The following is a 12,961-nucleotide window of genomic DNA, read 5'->3' as shown; positions in this document are numbered from 1 at the left end:
ACTGAAAAAATATAAACAAATGTCACCGGTCTTGAGTTTTTTAAGTATGGAGAAAGAAATTATGGATGCAGAGAATCATCCTATACATAGCTTTGAATGCATTTTTTGATTGAAGACCGAGGAACTCCCATGCAAGCTCGGGTTTCGTCCTTATTTGTACTTATTTTTTAAGTTGACTTCAATTTAAAATTTTGATTGAAACGTCAGGGGAAATGCGAATGCTCATGTAAATACATAAAAATGTATACATATTTCCATAAAACTTCATATAAAGTACCTAATGCCAATTTCAAACAGAGGCTTAATGAAATAATTAGTCTAGTTTTCTACACTAAAGCCCTAATTGAACTCAATCTTCCATACAAAACACAAATTCTTAATTATCTCATTATTGCTTTATTGAATGACTAATCGAGTGAAAAATCCAATCGGTTTTGCTTGGTGCTTCGAAGTTTATTTTCAATGTAACAAATGACAATCAAAAATAAATTATTTTCAATAATTTACGACAAATATAAAGACACGAAAAAATTCAAAATTTAATTTTCGCTTATTTTCTGCAAATGATAATATGGCTTTTTGGAAAATAGGCACATATTTGGCTAGGTGGAACATTTATGGGTAGTTGCACATGTATTTTATTTTGATTGTATTTATAGTTAAGAAGGAAACGGCTGTTTTCCATTTTAATTATTTTTTGTAAAAACGAAATATTTTTTTGGGGCTGCTTTTTGGGTTCGCTTAATAAAGCAAAAGGCCCTTTATGAAGAGGGAAACTTAATTATTTCATTAAATATAATTTTGATTCGATTAAGTTTCTGTCTGAAAACGGTATAATACTTCTATAAGTAGCCGACACTTTTCGAAAAAGGCTGGGTGATGTGATATGTAATAGTATGATGTAACAATATGATGTATGTGGGAGATGTGATATGAAAATTATAAATATGAATTTTTCCTTCGAGGTGGTATCATAATATTGCGGTGCGATAAACAATTTTGTTAGACTTGCGGAGATGTAAAGTAGGCATATAATTTGGCATACATGTCCAAAACTGAGCGATTACTTGTCTTCCAAAAAACAGGACCAAAAAATTAAATTGCATTTAGTTAAAAAAAAAAAAGAAAAAAAAAACAAAAAACAAGTAAGGACCGGATTGTCTGACCTCATCATTTATGAATGGCGCTGAATAATAATGTGTTGGAATTTCAAAAATTCTTAAAATATGAACTATCAATTGTATGGAATATACATATATTATATATACGACCGATCTTAACGATTTTCAGACCGCATTTGTGAGCATTTGGAAATATTTGAAGCTGCTAGGGTTAAAATGAGGAAGAAATTACGTAAAACCTCTTATCTCAACAATCGGTTGTATGGGCTATATAATATCTATATATACCGATCTTGACGATATTTGCAGACAATAACTTGTGAAAATGTGTATGCATCTTGTGAAATTTCAATCTACTAGCTGTTAAAATGACGAATAAATGACTAAAACTTTCTTTATGGAAAAATCGGTTGTATGGATATATGTTATAGTAATCTGATTCGGTCGGTTCCGAGTTATGGTCAATGGACAGAAAATTTCCTCGCTTACCAAATTTTGAGAGTTTGCATTAAAACAGACAGACAGACGGTATAAAACACTTGTTATATATGTACGAACCTGCGTTAATGGACTTGTATTTGTTGTTAAAATTCCTGAAAAATGTCTTTCCCGTGCCAAGCGTAGCACCTCGTTTTCCATGAAATGCATACAAGCAATATTTTCTTGTGGATTCAAATCGGAGCTGGTACCCATCATGAATGAGTGGAGAATTTGGTTGAGTCCTTTCAGTAGCTGGTTGTCCCTGTGTAAGTAAAAAAATTAATAAAATACATATTGGCACTTCATAATAAAGTTTAGAGCTTGAATTTGGCTCTATTTTGGTATTTATATCCTTATTCGTATTCATCAACAACGTTCCCAGTAGATTAGTCTTAAACATTAAAATCTATGAAAAACGACCTAACAATTATCTAAATCAAACTGCGATCATGCGTATTTAGTGAGGTTGTTCGGAGATGTTTTAACGTTTGGCCTGTACTTTCAAAAGGCTGCAGTAGAATTCACTAATTTTTTTTAACGATTTTCGTGTTCGATATATTGGCGAATCGATAGCTATAATGATTTTGATATTCAGTAACCACATTGTATCGATATTCGTTCAACTTTGATCAGCTATTGTAGCTAAATTATAAAGATAATTTCCATTCAAAGAAACATAATGGTGACCTCTTTAGCCAAGTTAGAACTAAGTTAGTGAATAGCAAAATCGTTATCGTAAGCTATCACTGCTTACAAAAAATGTTGCTGCTTATCATAGTAAGAAGGGCCGAGGGCAGGTTTGAACTCTAGTTAACTTAAACTCGAACTGAAAAACCGGGTCTTACTGGAAGAAAAATTGGTCCAAAGCCAATGCCGTAAATAAAATTCAAATATTATTTTTTAAATTAGAATAAAGTTTTTCCAAGCAGGGTCGCCACTCGGCATTGATTTGACAAACGCTCTAAGTGTGTTTCGCTCGAAGTCAGCGTAAAACTTGTAGGATCCGTCCCGCCTTGTGCGAAAAATTGAAAGGAGCACAGCGCCAATTGTAAGATAAGCTCAGCCTAAATCTCTTCGGAGGTAAATCGCGCCTTATTTATTTAATTCTTTTTAAAGATGATAAGAGATTGATGAATACCGTTAAAAAAAAGTTTTTGAGTATTGAAATATTTATGTTTATCGATTTGATAAAATATCTCATACGAATGCACAATCTTTAATACAAGCGGAAGATCAATCAATTCTACTACTGAGTCGAATAAAAAACTATCTCGCCTACCTATTTCAGTTGAAAAAATATAACAACATAAGCTGATAACCAGCGTCCTTTGAAAGCACAAAATGAATTTACGTTGACATAAACCATTTTAAAAATAATTTCTGAGATAGAACTATAAATTAAGTTCTGACACAGGGTGTTATTAAGAACAAAATTTAAGATAAGGCCTTACAAAATATTTCGATGTAGGGGTTTCTTCGTGTACACCGATGGCTTCAAAGTAGCGGAAGAGTAGGGTCTGCGGTACACCGCACTGTACCGGAAATAAATAGATGCTACAAGTTGCCGGATCATTGTAACGTTTTTCAGGCGGAAGTAGTAGCCGTAACCAAAGCAGTAGAAAGATTAAAAGAAAATTGCTTATACTGCAGCCGCGCCGACTTTTATATTGTGTTAGAGTATAAGCAATCCCTGAAGAGATCCGGAACAGGGAGAACCATATATCTATATTGAGTCCCAGGGTTTATGGAAATAGATGGGAATGAAAAAGCGGATGAACTAGCTAAAAAGTGCGCTTCCCTCGAATCTTGCTCCGTGGATGTGCAAATTAGATTGGACGTGATTTAGAGAAGGCGGTGGGTGCACATGATCGTCCAAGCAGGAAAGGCGTGAATCCAAGCCCGGGGCTGCAAAGTGTCGAAGATCATATGTAGGTCTTACAACCTTCGACTAACAAAGTTACTATTATTAATATAGAGAGGGAACTATAGATTATAGACTATAGCCAGACCTAGAAGCAGCAAGTGGCATAGGTCCTAGAAAGCTTCTAGACCCGGTTTTTGATAGGGGTTTCCAGCTTGGTCGTTGAACAAACTTCTGGTAACATTACGGACTTATTCAGTCTATGTGGGGTCCTCATAGACCGGCCAGCTCAACCTAACCTAACCAAGGATGCTTTTCAAACAATTTTGATATTTGACGTTGTTTAAGAGTTTTCCGAGATATAGCGTTTTCGAAACTCAGCTGTCTATTTATCCTGCTGCTTAAGTATTCCTATTTGAATTCACGGACGCCGTCAGGTTTTTCATTTGATGCATATATCCTAGTGCTGAAAGAACTTCGATGTACACGCGCATCACTTATTTAGACGTTTTTCTCGGATGCTTCTACTTGTCAAACTTTTTCATACTTCGAGAACGCAGAAAATTTCTTCTTCATAGATACATAATTTATCTAACAATACTATAGGTATTCGAAAAAAATATAAAACCATCGATTTAATGTATATTATCGACTTTGTTTCCAGCACTAGTCCATGACAACTAAATTTAACATATGATCCTGATTTAGCTACAATCTAAGCAGCATTCTGTAGTCCTTCATCCAGTAAATTTTTGAAAAATTCGGGATTTTTTTTGAAATAACCATATATATTTTTATAACATTATGACGAAGTCTCATATTGGGTCCAATTTCATTTTAAAGTTATTGGGTTTTAATGCGTTTTTGGAAACATTATGGAAAAATATTCTTTAAAAATGTCTTTTTTATTTCATCAATAACATGACATTTATAATTGAATGTATCCTTAATTTTTTAATAAAAATTCATTAAGTCATTAAAGGCTAATCAAAAAATAAATAAAATTTGGCAAAAACAACTAAGTTTCAACTAAAAACGAATATTTTTGTTATTAAAAAAAAAACTGAAAACTAAAAAAATTTAACACTGTGCAACAGCCGGCTGGGTATTGGACCAAACCCACTATTTTGTAGAGATTGCGGCTTAAGTAGACAAAGTACTATCTCCGTTTTTCGAAGTTAGTCTCCAAAAAAATAGATATCGACTTTAGAAGTTCGAAATTCTACATTTCGAAATTTTATTTTTTGTGAACACGTTCAGCAAATTAAAACAGTAAAAATGTGGTCGTGTTCCTGGTTTTGAATGGCTGAATTCTTTTTTGAAAAATTAGAGTACGAGCAATTCCAGTGGAGAGTATGTGCGGACATGAAAGTAGTAGCTACTATCATGGGACTATCTGACTTTCCACCTCGTATAACAGCTGTTATTTCTCAAAAAAACAATTCAGCCCTTCAAATAAGGGAAAAGAGCGGACCACGACCACATTTTTCTTTTTTTATTTGCTGAACGCGATAACAAAAAAAAAATAAAATTTCGAAATGTAGAATTTCGAACTGCGAAAGCCGATATCTTTTTTTTTGTAGGCTGACTTCGAAAAACGGAGATAGTACTTTGTCTACTTAAGCCTCAATCTCTACAAAAAAGTGGGTTTGGTCCAATACCCAGAAAAAAAGTTGATTTTGTCGCATAGTGTAATTGTTTGCAATGACAAAAAGTAAACGCTAGTCAAACTGGATGTTAAACTCGACCAAACTATCTTTAAATAAGTTCCGAGAAGATGCTTACCGTATAGGTCCTTCAATGAACTCCAAAAATTCAAACACTATAATTAGTTTAGATTTAACTTCGACTTCTGGTTCATCGCGTGCATCGAAATTCAGTGCCGTTCCAATAATACGATTTGTACGTCTATCACGTACAATGAAGCTTAAGTTCTTCTCCACCAAAGCATCCCATATATCCTTAAAATGAAATAAAGACGACACGTTACATACATCGCTCGCAGTATTCAAATTAAACGGGGACCTACATTAATGAGATCACTGTAATCATTTGGTAAGATGTCCGGTTTCAACCATTGCTCCAGATCCGCCTTACCATAGAAACTGTCAACAATGATACTGTATTGTGTACGAGAGAAAGAGATAACTAGATATAGCTCGGTAGGATGCAAGTCAAACTTCTGTTCTAACTTACTCAATAACATTCTTCCTGTGCGAATCACTCAAGGGCTCTGCAATCATATCCAAATGAGGCACAAGGCTTGCCCAATCCTCATACATTGAAGTTGAATTACGGTTATTTATCATTTTCTGTAGAATTTCACCTAAATCTTTGGACGCAATAAATTCGGATATACCAACATTATAACCTTTTTCACGCAACAAAGTCACAGTATATATTGAGTTCAACGAATTTCCACCAAGTTCATAAAAATTACTGTTTGCCGTTAATGTTGCACGTATCGAGCGTCCAATTACACCACCAACAATCTCAAAGAGTTCCTTTGCAATATGTTTAACATCATCGGGTATGTGCGTATAATCGTAATCTAGTATTATGCTAGAATCACCTTCGTTATTATTTGCGGTCTCGTAAGTTTTGAGTAGAGCTTGTCGGTCAACTTTGCCATTGACGAGATATGGTACCTGATCAATTAGTACAACTTGTGGTGACATATACTCGGCAAGTTTATCCCTAAGCTTAGCTTCGATTTGTATTTCGCTTAGTAAAGGTGAATCGTCGCGTAGCTTGACAAAGGCCAGAATTGTCTGATCAAGTTTTCCAACATGATAACACAGCACAATCGCTTTATCGACAAAAGGCAATTCGGATACATTTTTTTCAACTTCTGCTAAATCGACGCGATGTCCACGTATTTTTATTTGTGAATCAGTGCGTCCTTCGTACATTATATTTCCTTCGCGTATGGAGCCATAGTCACCAGTGCGATATAGACGTGAGTATTCTGTTGGGGATTATGGAGAAAGTTGTTATTGTTTACATAAATCAGTTAGTTGTTGGGATTTACTTACTGTATTCGATGGCCAATGGATTTTCGACAAATTTTTCTGGGTCTCTACCATTTACATAACCTTCGGCGAGATTCAGTCCGGAAACAAATATTTCACCGATTTCTCCATGCTTGACTGGACGGAAGTCACCATCAAGTAAGTATATTACGGTATTTGATAACGGCAATCCTGTGTGATTTGTAAAAGAACTTATTCAGAAGGTTATTAAACTATTATTTTATTTAATAAAGATGCAAGGGAGTAATAAAATCCTGAATGGCAATAATAAAAGAAAAAAATACTGTCATCAGGTGAGCGTGTAGCCCTAAAATATCTGCCATTTTACTTAGGTGTTGAAATAACTGACTATCGATACGCTACAAGTGCACAACCACTTCTTTCTTCCGGGGTTTTCTTACTACTGATATTGTTGCTGTAGCAATAAAGACACTTCCTGAAGGCCATGAGGAATGCTATCGATGTTGATGGTCCTTTGTCGGATGCAGATTCCGGTACGTTCCGGTAACAATCCCCATTAAGGTACTAGCCCGACCATATTGGGAGTGATTTAGTATGACCACATGAAACCTTCTAGGCCATCCCGCCCTCCCACCTAGATCTATGAGGAACTTGGGCACGCCAAAGGCTCGCCTGGTTAAGAAACTTCTACCTAGGGTCCGCCTCGGGTAGGTGAGGTTAACGTTGGGGATGAAGAAGATATAAATTGAGCTGGTAACCCCTTGAAAGCGCTGCGCTACACAACCTCTTGAATCAATTTTGTCTTACGACTGGCATACCTGCCGCGTGTATATTCTAAGGCCCCTAACCTGTTGGGCTAATTTCATACTACTCAAATTAGCTTTTGTTGTAACCTAAAATAATTAATTTTGTTGTTATATATTTGATGTCGCTGGGTCTCTTTTAATGTCTGATGATCACGGGTTACCATTTGAATCCACGTGATGGTTTCTTTTAATATCCCACAGCCTATTTGAATGTTATATGACCCTCTGCTGATGTCACAGGCTACCGCTTGATGCCACGTGGGGTATGTTTTGATATCACTCGGTCTCTTTTAATGTCATAAAAACCTCTGTTGATGTCACATATTACCTATTCATGCCACATGGTGATATCACGTAGGATATTTTAATGTGAAAGAAGACTCTTTTGATGCCACAGTTTACCATTTGACGTTAAATGGTCCCCTCTTTTGATATCACACGGTCTCCTTTCATGTCAAAGGACACACATTTTAATTTTGCCGTTGATACCGCAACGCTGAAATACCACTTACATAACTTCTTTTGATATTGCAAGATATTTTGTGATGTCACAGGACATTTTGTAGTATCACATTGTCACAGGGGGCCTTTTTATGCTCTGCGTTGGCATAACGCTGCCTTAATTAACAATCTATTATCTTATTTTTCTTAGGATTAAGTTAATGTAAAAATTTGCATAATATTTCTGTAAGAATCTATATCAAAGATTCAACTTAAATAAATAAAAATATTATAACAGAGTAGAAAATTCATGAGCATATTTTGTTTTAATACACAATACATTCAAGATATTATATTGCCGATTTTAGAATCCGAAATACGAATTGAACATACGAAAAAAATAGGAAAATCCATAATCAATATCATATTGCGGAAATACGAATGGGCATACGAAAAAAAAAGAAAAAACTCTTCATCAATCCATGGACTGACCCCTGTTAAGCTGTTTGTTATACGGATGGATCAAACCCGGAGGTTCGTAAAATAAGAACTGATATTTATGGGCTGAAATTCAAATAAAACGATGTTAATCGTAGGAATCTATATTTTCAAGGGGAAATCATCCAATGGATGTTTGAGGTGAGAATGTCTTCAAAGAGGTTTGACGTGGAGGCCGATTAAAATTATGGCATACAGCCAGTATTGCAATCTTACAAGACTATGTTTATCGAAGCTTGCTCATGAATAAAAAGTCTTTAACGATTTGGGAGCCGAAAATATGGGTTTGTTGAGATGGTGTGAATGTAACGAACGTACCTCATTTTGATAAGCAGGGTGTTATATTCACCTATTATAATAGTTCAGAGAATTTCATTGAACTTACCAAAGTATACATAGAGGAGATGATGAGCTACCGGGTGACTTAACATTTTGGGCAACACAAAGGTGTTAAAAGAGTTGTGTATCGCAGTACTTACAAGCGGTTTCCCGCGCGATTTACAGCTTCAGCAATCCAATCCCAGCCTAACTTACCCGATGCACATCCTGTTTATTTAGAAGGCGAGGCTGTGACAACTGAAGTTCCTCATGAAAGGAGATGGTTGGATGTCCTAGAAGGTTTAAAGCGGTCATATCAAATCGGTTGTGCGATGGCCGGGCTAATGACTTAATGGCGCAATGGTGATATGTAACGGATTAATATCCTGCAAAGGACCATTAAAATCTATTAAACTCACAAATATCTTCGGATAAAGGACTCTATCGCTACACGAACAAGAAGGCAACGAAAGATTGACTGCCTACTAAAATCGCCTACAACACCGCGCTACCAGCCCCCACTAGGTACTATACTGGAAATTGTGGTTTACCCCAGTAAGGTGGATATATCAGTTCAGTGAACTATGCGATGAAACACCGGTGCGTATTAGTTATTATAATGTGTTGTTCTTACTAAACAAAGACCACCCTACCTTGGCATTAATGGCCAAAAGGTCAGGCAAAATACACATGTCTTACTAAAGATTGGATTCCCAGAAAGAGTGTTAGTTTTTGCTTACTTCCTTTACCTGGAAATAATGGAAGATAGATATAAATTTAAACAATGTATTGACTTACCTATCGGTACATGATCGAATATGCTCAATTTATTTTTATTTTCGCACGCAAAATAAGTTACATCCCCCATCACTTCAGTCGAGCCGTAAAAGTTGTACAGATTATGTACGCCTTCAGTAAAATAATCGAAGAAACTCGTAGCTAAAGCAATTGGTAATGGCTCGCCAGAACAAACCCAGATCTTCAAATTGTACAATAACCGATCGCGTTGTTTTAGTTGATATTTCGTGTTATCATCACTTAACTTCAAATACATCAAAATCGAACGTAAAAGAGTTGGAACCAACACCAAACGACGTATTTTATATTGTTCTAATAAATCCACCAACCGTTCAGGATTTTTAGTTATAAATTTTGGTACCACCAAAATAGCCAAACCACACATAAGAGGTCCCCACAATTCCGAAACTGAATCGACAAATGTTAGAGCTGTCTTGAAAACGCTTACTGTCTCTGTGGGTGCGTAAGGAAATTGATGCCACTGCCATTGCAAACGATTCAATATAACTGGATGTGGCAAACGTACACCTTTCGGTATGCCAGTACTGCCAGAAGTGTAAAGGACAATTGCTAAATGATTACTACCATCAGCAAGCATTTCGGCGCCCATTAAATTTGCATTACTAAATTCTGTCGCACATTGAAATAAATCAGATTTTGTAATAGTAAAAGTATTACCAAAGCGTTGACGATCGACATTATCATCACATATAACTATAACTGGACGTGCCTCTTGCAGAATGTGTTGTATGCGTGTTAAAGGAAATGTGGGATCGATGGGTAGATAAGCAGCACCTGCTTTCCATATGGACAGTAAAGCAGAGACGAGTGCATCCGTGGGTTCCATGCATACTGCAACAATATAATCATTATCTGTATTGGGCTCCAAACAATGACGTTTTATTTCCGAAACTATAAGACGTGCACATTGATTGGCTCGTTGATTTAGCTCTTTATATGTACATTGTGTGGCTTCACATGCAATTGCGCCATCGCTGTTGTGTGAGATGAGTGCGGTTTTGTGTGAGTGATGCAAAAGATTCGCCTCGAATAGGCGATGTAGAGGGCGTGGCGTTATATCTTGTTGTTGGCCTTTCAAAATTGACAATTTCGGTATCGAACCCATTGTTTAGGCTGAAAAGAGTTGATAAAACGATAATCGTAAGTGGCGTTTCAATAATTATGTACAAGGAAAAAGGTTTTAAAGAGCTACTCTAGTTTTTAAAACTATTAATACTGTGAGGAATATTCACATCACTAAGTGATACTAGCATCCCTAATCCGATACTAAGCAGCCCATTGTATGTCCGTAAACAAATCAATCATCATTTACACATGTACATACAAGGCAACAGAGAGATACTCACCATCAGCCGAAGTAGTACTCACATAACTATACATACGGATATAGCTATGCGAGAGACTATAAACTACAAATACACATGTACATATATGGCTGATAACCACGCATGAAGTACGCGAAGTTACTAGACATTAGGAGAACTGGGTGAACAAGGCAACAGAGAGTATAAAAGCAGCGAAAGCTAAGTTATCAGTAATCAGTTTCGATTTAAGCACGCTATTAGATGCGAAGTGAAGTTTCATTGTGAAGTACTCTCAAAGTATTTTAATAAAGACCATTTTGTAATACAGAATATTGGTGTGTTTTATTCAACAGTTTAACGATACGAACGTTAGCAGAAGGTTGCAAATAAGCGGAATTTCCCTAAATTCGTTACAATACTTATACAATTTCTATAAGTCTACACTGACACTGTCACCCACTGTATACTTCCAAATTAATTATTTCACATTGGCCTCATTCGCATTTCATATAACCTTTCCTAAAATACTTGACTTGCTGTCATCAAAACAGAACAGGCGCATTCTTTCTTTGGCGACCATGTCACTGTTGATGGATATAAATTCGAGAGATTCGTCTATTTGGGAGGCAGCATTTACAGCAAAAACAAAGTCAGCTTAGAAATCAAACGGAGAATAACTCGTGCCAATAAGTGCCACTTTCTACTGAGTAGGCAATTTAAAAGTAAAGTCCACTTTCGACGAACAAAAATCACGCTCTACAAGTCGCTCATCGTATCTGTTCTGATGTATAGGTCGGTATTATGGAAGGTACCGAGAGAAAATGAGATGGCCTTTGGAGAGTTCGAGAGAAAAGTTTTCCGAAAGATTAATTGTGCTGTTCGTGATGATAACGGCGAGTTTCGAAGGAGGTATAATGATGAGCTGTATGGGCTTCAACCAGATATGTAGCAATAAAAACCCAAAGGCTTCGCTGACTAGGTCATGTTATGCGAATGAACGAAGACGTTCTGGCGAAGAAAGTTGACACCGTAGTTTTGAAGCAGAGGAAAGGGAAGACCTCCACTGAGTTGGGAAAAGCAAGTGGAGGAAGACTTGGCCGCCTTTAGCGTTCCCAATTGGCAGCAGTTATCGTGAAGCAGGGATAGCTGGCGTGACTTGTTACGAAACGGCCAAAATCGCTTAGGCGGTTAAGTGCCAAATAATTATGATGATGACAAGACTTGACTGTCAGGACACCAACTTAATGCAAGAAATTAAAATGGCATAATTGCGTAAACAATAGTATATTACTAAACTTAACATACGTTATCTACCCATAATGTTCTTGCGAGGTGGTTTTGGTGAGTCATTTCGGAAATGAGATACGGTATTCTTTTCAAGTATCGCTTTAGAGACTTAATGCACAAGAAATCGATAGCAATACTACAAGATAAACATTTTCTACGAGAAGTAGTGTCACTAAATTATACCAAGTGCAAAATTATTGGAAGCTGGAGATAGGTGACGTGTAATAGTGTCAATGGAACTAAAGTAAATTGACATTAATTCGCTTGTGAGGGAGAATTAATGACAGAATCATGTTGGATCTAACGTCATTGACATTAATTCTCTTTAAAATAGCGAAATAAGCTACATACGCAAACCCAAAGCCAACATTTGCTGAAACGGTATCCCATGCACTGACTCAGGAAACAGCATCGCTTCCGTGTAAGCCAGCTTTCAAAGCACGCCGTGTGAAAGTAGAAAGGCCAGACTGGGTGAACACAATATTGGAGGCGCTGAAAGGATCGCAAAAGCGGAGTGACAGAGCAATCAAATACTTCAAATGCGGGAAGCCAAGTCACATTGCACGCCATTGCGATGTTGATTCTAGTGGTTCCAACAGAATGAGTGGTCTTAAGAACAAAGCTGGAGGAGATGAGCAAGAGCGAGTCAGATGTAAAGATCGAGAGCTAGCTACAGCTGTGGAATGTCCCGTTATCTCTGTATCACAAATCGGAAGAAAAGCGAGCAATCTTACAGCTGGAGAATATGTGGATGGCAAGGAGCGAGTACTGACTGTAGATACGCGCGCATCTCATTTTTAATTCGATCTGATTTGGTCAACAGGAGTATACCCAAGTACAGGGAGACGTGATATGTGAAGTCTTAATTGGGAAGGTCATGGTTCTACACAAATTCGTTCTGGCAAAGATCGTTGATGAAGTCATATTGGGAGTAGATTTCCTATTTGACCATGGCATCTGGATCGATATGCAGAGAAGGATTATGCGCTATAAGACCAAGGATGTACCATTTATCTTCAGTTTGAAGAAAGTG

The 12,961-nt window shown here is 36.7% G+C and overlaps 1 protein-coding gene across 1 annotated transcript in view; it reads right to left on the bottom strand.

Annotated features, from left to right (window-relative positions):
• The window catches only part of e (nonribosomal peptide synthetase ebony), a 132,887-nt gene that overhangs the window by 6,140 nt on the left and 113,786 nt on the right, over positions 1–12,961 (bottom strand). The window contains exons 2-7 of the mRNA XM_067762489.1: positions 9,317–10,450; positions 6,498–6,665; positions 5,659–6,430; positions 5,492–5,582; positions 5,248–5,423; positions 1,680–1,863 (exon numbers count right to left, since the gene is read on the bottom strand). Coding sequence (XP_067618590.1) covers positions 1,680–1,863; positions 5,248–5,423; positions 5,492–5,582; positions 5,659–6,430; positions 6,498–6,665; positions 9,317–10,442 — 2,517 coding nt within the window. The 5' untranslated portion in view covers positions 10,443–10,450. The remainder of the gene's footprint in view (positions 1–1,679; positions 1,864–5,247; positions 5,424–5,491; positions 5,583–5,658; positions 6,431–6,497; positions 6,666–9,316; positions 10,451–12,961) is intronic.

Source organism: Eurosta solidaginis, chromosome 1 (genome assembly GCF_040869045.1).
Source record: "Eurosta solidaginis isolate ZX-2024a chromosome 1, ASM4086904v1, whole genome shotgun sequence".
Taxonomy (NCBI): Eukaryota; Metazoa; Arthropoda; class Insecta; order Diptera; family Tephritidae; genus Eurosta; species Eurosta solidaginis.
Note: the sequence above shows the minus strand (reverse complement) of the source record. Positions and strands in the feature narration are given on the sequence as shown.